At 41.2% G+C, this 6,086-nt stretch overlaps 1 protein-coding gene across 4 annotated transcripts in view; it reads right to left on the bottom strand.

Moving 5' to 3' along the window:
- Nucleotides 1–1,178: 1,178 nt before the first annotated feature.
- myo9aa (myosin IXAa) overlaps nt 1,179–6,086 on the bottom strand; it is a 103,282-nt gene continuing 98,374 nt past the window's right edge. The window contains exons 41-45 of one of the 4 annotated variants that reach the window (XM_066646918.1): nt 5,956–6,079; nt 5,064–5,117; nt 3,877–4,079; nt 3,602–3,744; nt 1,179–3,512 (exon numbers count right to left, since the gene is read on the bottom strand). In XM_066646918.1, coding sequence (XP_066503015.1) covers nt 3,091–3,512; nt 3,602–3,744; nt 3,877–4,079; nt 5,064–5,117; nt 5,956–6,079 — 946 coding nt within the window. In that variant the 3' untranslated portion in view covers nt 1,179–3,090. The remainder of the gene's footprint in view (nt 3,513–3,601; nt 3,745–3,876; nt 4,080–5,063; nt 5,118–5,955; nt 6,080–6,086) is intronic. The other 3 variants (XM_066646920.1, XM_066646919.1, XM_066646921.1) reach the window with 3 other exon arrangements.

Raw genomic sequence — 6,086 nt, 5'->3', positions numbered from 1 at the left:
TAGGAGTCGGTTTCTTACTAAAGGTTCGTTTGAACAATTCAATAGAACCGATTCACAGTTCAAACTGAATAGTATACCTTTGTTCTGGGATTAAAGGGGCAATACTTGCCAGCATGCGTCTTTAAAAACAGGCTACATATTAAACAGAGAACTCAACAAACACACATGTAAAAGAATGTCTCTGGTATCAGGGAATACATCTATAAAAACTGCATGTTGCCTAATCACTTTCTTCGAGGGAGCTTTAAAAATAGAATATCAGACATCTGGTTCTTATCACCACCACTGTAAATAATTACAATTATACCACGGAGTATCATTCTGTATGTCTATATCTTGAAAGAACTATGAGAAGGTTACAGTTAAATACGTTTCTGTGCTATTCTCATTTTTAAAACATTATTAAAAAGTAAATATTCGTTAGTGAGTAGTAGCAGTGGGCAGTAATCTATTTTTTTTCCCTTAATTGTGGATTACGTCGTCCATAGTAGATTGTCGTTTATAACTATTGGGAATAAGTGTTGAACCGTGCATTGTTCTTTGAATCGAATCATTTGAAATAATCGGTTCGCTGGACTGAATCAATCTAGGCGGCACCTCTCGCGCATGCGTGCTACCATTCCGCCGCCACGTGATTTTCGGTGTTCCAGTCGCTCAGGTTTGACCAGCAGAGAGAGAAACACTTCAGAATGAACCTGTCCCCCACCAGTCCTGAAACCTGCTCCACACCTTTACCTTATTAAAGGGGAACTATATCTGAACCAGTTCACACAATGAAGCAAATCTCAGATAGCTGTAAGTCTGATAAGAACTGATAAGAGAAGCTCCTGAAATCACAATTACGTTGTGGCACGTTTTTAACAATGTATTGTTATTGGTTCCCACATTTCACTGGCATCTTTCTGGAAGATTCTGACAATGTTATATAGCAAGAGTGATCTGGGGCAATGAATAGTATCCACTGATAAGTATTTTGTTCAACGTGAATGTGTGTGAGAGTTCTATGCCAGTTCTATGAGATACTTCACATCTAATAATACAGAAAAGAACCTTTATGCAAAAGCCTGAATGATTACAATGCTTTAAAAAAAAAAAAAAAAAAAGATAAACAAACAGCAAGTACATGAAACAAAAATGTAAACATAAGTGACACTGTAAATAGGTGCATCATATTTTACATCAAAACATTCATGTTATTTCTTTGCTTTCATGAAGGTTTAAATCTCATACTTTAAAATATATCCTGAAATAAACCAGTAAACCACGACAAATATTGTTCCAGCTTTGATTTAATGAGCTGATGTTTTTTTTGTTCAAAATTAGTTTTTTTACACAACGTTCAACATAATTTTCTCTTTTGGTAAGAAACACTTCTCTAAATGCACTTTATACATGTCTTTGCGCAATGGAACACAATGCTGAGTTTGGATTGTGCACTTTGCTCAGTCCTGCAGGCAGCAAGGATACGGCCAATGAAGAAAGATTAGATTTCACACAGTATACCAAACAGTATCAGTTCATACAACACTGTGTCTTTCACATGTATTGTGTGTGTGTGTGTGTGTGTGTGTCTGGGTGAAAAATGGGCCTTCAGATCAGCACACACCCTTTAACACAATGATATAAATTTCAAATGCCACACCTTTGGAAATGTGGCTAACTTCAAGAGGAAGGCCGGAGAGTATTCAGTTAGCGAAGAAAAGCACAGTGGGTTTAGCAGACAAGGGCTCAGTTTACATGTATTTACTGCTGTGCAATTTGTTTGAAAGACAGTTACATGGTAACAGATTTTACTTACAGTTTTCAGCTGGCATTTGATAAAGTCAGTGGACTATAAATATCCATATCCCTTTGAGGAAAACACTGCTAACGAAACAGACAAAGTACATAACGAGTTAAGGGTTGCTCACAGTCAGTGAGCGCAACTTTGGCTTCGTCTTGTGACCGATCATGAGTGAATCTGGAAATCCACAATGGGGCTGAATGGTGTGGATTATGGGAGAGGGAACATTAGCAAGTGGCAGCTTTAGCACAGACCCCATCAGTAACATTGGCTGCTTAGAGCACTTCGATTATTTCAACCAGTCACACGCTCCAAAAAAAGTGTTTTTTTTTTGTGTACTACATCATTCAATGTCACTGACAGAAAAAGAAGGAACAAGAAGTGTTTTTGTTCAAACCCCAGAACTGACGGATGGCTGTTAAGTGGTGAATTACGATGTGATTTGAAACATTTCTTCATTTAGTCGGGATCCGCTGGTGACAAACACACCAGCTAGCTTGGTCCCTTTGATGCCAAGATTAGCCTCCACACACACACACACACACACACACACAAAATTAACAGCGAAAACTTCAAACACCATCAAGTGGTTTTCACATAATTACACAGACATCCACTCACTCACCCACTCACACCCACTGTCTGCTCCCACACTATTGGTGAGAGACAAAAGATAAATACATGAATTTAACAACCCAGAAAATTCACTGGTGTTCCGGCTTTATACATTTTTATGTCACATAATATTTTATATAGAGATTTATATATATATTTATATATATACCATGTACTTTAAAATTTATTAAATAGGCCTGGGAGCAAAAAAAAAATACATACATGTAATTATAGAGCACGCTGCTTACATGGTTATAAACTGTAAACTTCAAAAGCAGCCAATGGTTTCGCTTGAGTTTGTGGAGTCTGCACAATCAATGGCTTTGTCTCCTGGATCTGCGATGGCAACTCAGGTGCATCTGCTGAGGAGAGCCAGCTGTAGCTGTGTAGTAGGCCTACAACCCTGCTGGGTTTTCTTATTCCCTTTACCCTGCCTGAGCACTCCACCCAGCTCCAGACAGCGCTGGCTTTTAATTTGCAGTTTTAAATATGCAGTCACTTCTCAGACAGCCAATGAGCTAAGGGCATGGCACTTTATTCCCAGCAGAGCCTCTCCGACCCCCTCCGGCCTCTCTGTTTGGACATGGCACTTAGGGATTGTTCAGCTTGTGGACGTGGACTGGGGGTGCAGAGGAGCGAGCTTGCAAAGAGAAAGATTAGCTCTTGTGGCAGAGGAGTGGCCACCAAGACTTTCAGACCATGAATTCGTTGGTGCCATACAACACGAGCTGCTGTGGCGGTAGGTCTGGTTCTCTCTTATGATGGCCTTCACCCTCTGGAGGTTCGTGGTGCCTCAAGGGTGAATACTTAGCCCCTCTCAGTTTCTGTCTGCCCTTCTCTGGGTTGAAGGTGCCACGACTGGTGAAGCGCGGCCTTTCCTCGCTGTCCTGCAGATCGATTGGTTCCAGGCCGTCGTCACCAGGGCCAGAGCGCGATTTGGAACGCAGCCGGAAGAGCTGGGATGAGGTGGCCGCGTGAAGATGAGACGATGAGATGGACGAAGCTGTGGAGCAGGAGTCAACAGAGTCCAGTGAGTCGGGCTGCCTCCGTAAAATCCGCCTGCTCTTGCCCTCTGACTTCTTGGGTCGGGTGGCAGCCAGTGCTGGGCCTCTCTCTATAGGATACAGAAAAGCAAGTGTCAACAAACAGAAACAGCACAGAGTAATACACTGCTTACTTCACAAAAGGGGCACAGAAACATACCAGAGAAGTCAGAAGTGGCTCCCTCAGAGTCAACATTCAGGTTCTCTGAGCTGTCTGCTGTCCCTATAGATGCCTCTGACTCAAGCGTTTCATCATCTGATGCTCGTGGCTCCAGGGAAAGCATCTCAAATGTCAGCTCCTCCCTACAGGGATAATCAATAACATTTTAGTTTTTAAATGTAACTCAAAAATGAAATCAAATGTTTTCAATAATATAAATTTAAATTGTTTCCTTGGACATATCAGTGAACATGTCGTCCTCGTGGCACACTCACTTCTCTTTCTGCAGACTCTCAATCTGTTCCGTTAGAACTCGTTCTTCCTGCTGCATGGCTGCCTGCTGCTGCTCCGTCACCTCGGGGTCTTTCCCTGCTTCCTCTTCTCCGCTCTCCTCCATGGCCTCAGGGGCACAGGGGGAGCGAGGACTCACTGGTGGTGACGGTGTGTGATAGCTCACTTTGCGTACTCTCCCCTTCCCCTGACAAACACAATGCACACAGCGTTAGTCACACACACTTTAGCCGTTATACCGAGAATGAGGGGCACAATTCTTTGTCACACAACTTAAAGGAAAAGTTTAGCTAAATCAAATCTAGCCTCAGCCACATGTAGTCTATCAGTAAAGACATGGTCTGAGTATGAAGTTTGATTCTTTTGTCTTGTACTCGAGATAGGAGTGTAATGTGACAGAGTGCATGATAATATCATTACATTTTCAAATTATGTTTAAAATTTAAAATGTAAGATTTATTTTACATGAATTTTAGGAGTTCGTTCTCTCTCACATTTTTCTACACGTGGTTTGCATAATGCTATCTGTCTGTAAGCTTCAATTACTTGTTAGCTGCATTAGCCTCACAGCACAGAGGCAAATCTAAGAACACAAAGCATGTCTTCGCTTATCTACTGCATTTGGGGTCAAGGGAGATTGTAAATATTTCACAGAATTAGTTCCTTCCTATAGCACTTTGCCACTACGCTACAGAAGCCACAGCTGGTAATAACGCCACACAACTGATGGTAAAACAACAGGAACTGCACATACCATCTTTACCTTTCTGTTTGACTGTGGGTTTTCAAAAATAAATAAACAAATTAAAAAAAAGAAAGAAAAGGTACGCTGTACATTAGCTCATGAGTTTAATGAGATGGAAGACCCATGAGTGAAAACAAAGAACATTGCACCTTTAGAAGACAGATCCATGAAATGAGCCACAGCCAGAGATGAAAGCCCAACCTAAAAAAAAACAGTCACTGGCACTGTACTGAGTTACAGTAACCAGAAAAGCCTTTGGTTAAGAGCCAGTGTAAGGGTTCTGACTGAGTGGGACAGACACAGAACCAAGGCCTGGCACTGGGGTGCTGTGACGATGAAGACAGTGACCAGAGAACAGTGCTGGGACACCGCAGACGTGACCAATGGGGCTGCCACAAGAAGAGGCTAGAGGTAGTGAGTACCTACCGCCACTGCATTGCGGGTTATGCTCATAAACCTAACTGCGATTACTACAGGCTTCTGGATTAGAGAGAAGGGAAGAAGAGTAGGGAAAGAAGAAAACAGTGTTAAAGGAAATGGAGGGACAAAACACAGGGTTAAAAATCCAGATGAGTGTTGGAGAGATGGGTATAGAGTTATATGGTTACAAGTGGTGTGGCATTTTCTCAGTACGTTCAACAAAAAGAAAAAAAGACATTTTGACCATACCTTTGACACATTTCCCTGTACAGAAAAATATGTTGAGTCTACAGCTAGAGAAAAGGCTATGGAAGAAAATCTACCATGCCTTGCTGTAACAATGGAAACTAAAGTGGCTTTGCAAATATACCAGGACAGGAGAAGCTTTCAAAGCAGAAGAGTGTTTATCGTCTGCAAAAAAGACTAATAAATAAACTAGCTTTCACTGAATTGATCAAATAATAACAAGTGTATATAAAAATAAATCAACGCATGAAAATGAGTAAAATGTGAGGTGTCATCAGGCTAATTTTCTGAGTAAAACAAATGGATCCAGAAGCAAGTAAAATATACTCATTCCCAGACAGCTGTGTCCATCTGTGTTTCTATTGTTGCATCAAGTACATATTAAACAACCAAAGGAAAAACGTAATTTATCAATAAATGCCTTGCATTAAAAACAACAGTAATACTCCCAAATGTTCTGGTATTCATGCACAACCACACAAAAGCCTTTGTCAGCTCCACTATAATATACTATAAGTGCCCAGTGACTTCGATACAAAGTGTGTTTTGGGGCAAAACCATTATGTTCCTTTCTAAGTAAACAGAAATGATAAAACATTGGGCTGAAAACACGGAGTATTCCTTTTATTTGCCCCCGAAATATTGTACTTACCATAGACCTGCGAATGAGAGTCAGTCGACTCTTGGCTTTGTTCTCAGCAAACTCCAGACTGTTGATATCCTTCAGCCTGGCTTTGTATTTGTTCATCTGCTCACAAATGATCAGTTCCACACATCTGTATG

Source organism: Hoplias malabaricus, chromosome 16 (genome assembly GCF_029633855.1).
Source record: "Hoplias malabaricus isolate fHopMal1 chromosome 16, fHopMal1.hap1, whole genome shotgun sequence".
NCBI classification, from domain to species: domain Eukaryota; kingdom Metazoa; phylum Chordata; class Actinopteri; order Characiformes; family Erythrinidae; genus Hoplias; species Hoplias malabaricus.
Note: the sequence above shows the minus strand (reverse complement) of the source record. Positions and strands in the feature narration are given on the sequence as shown.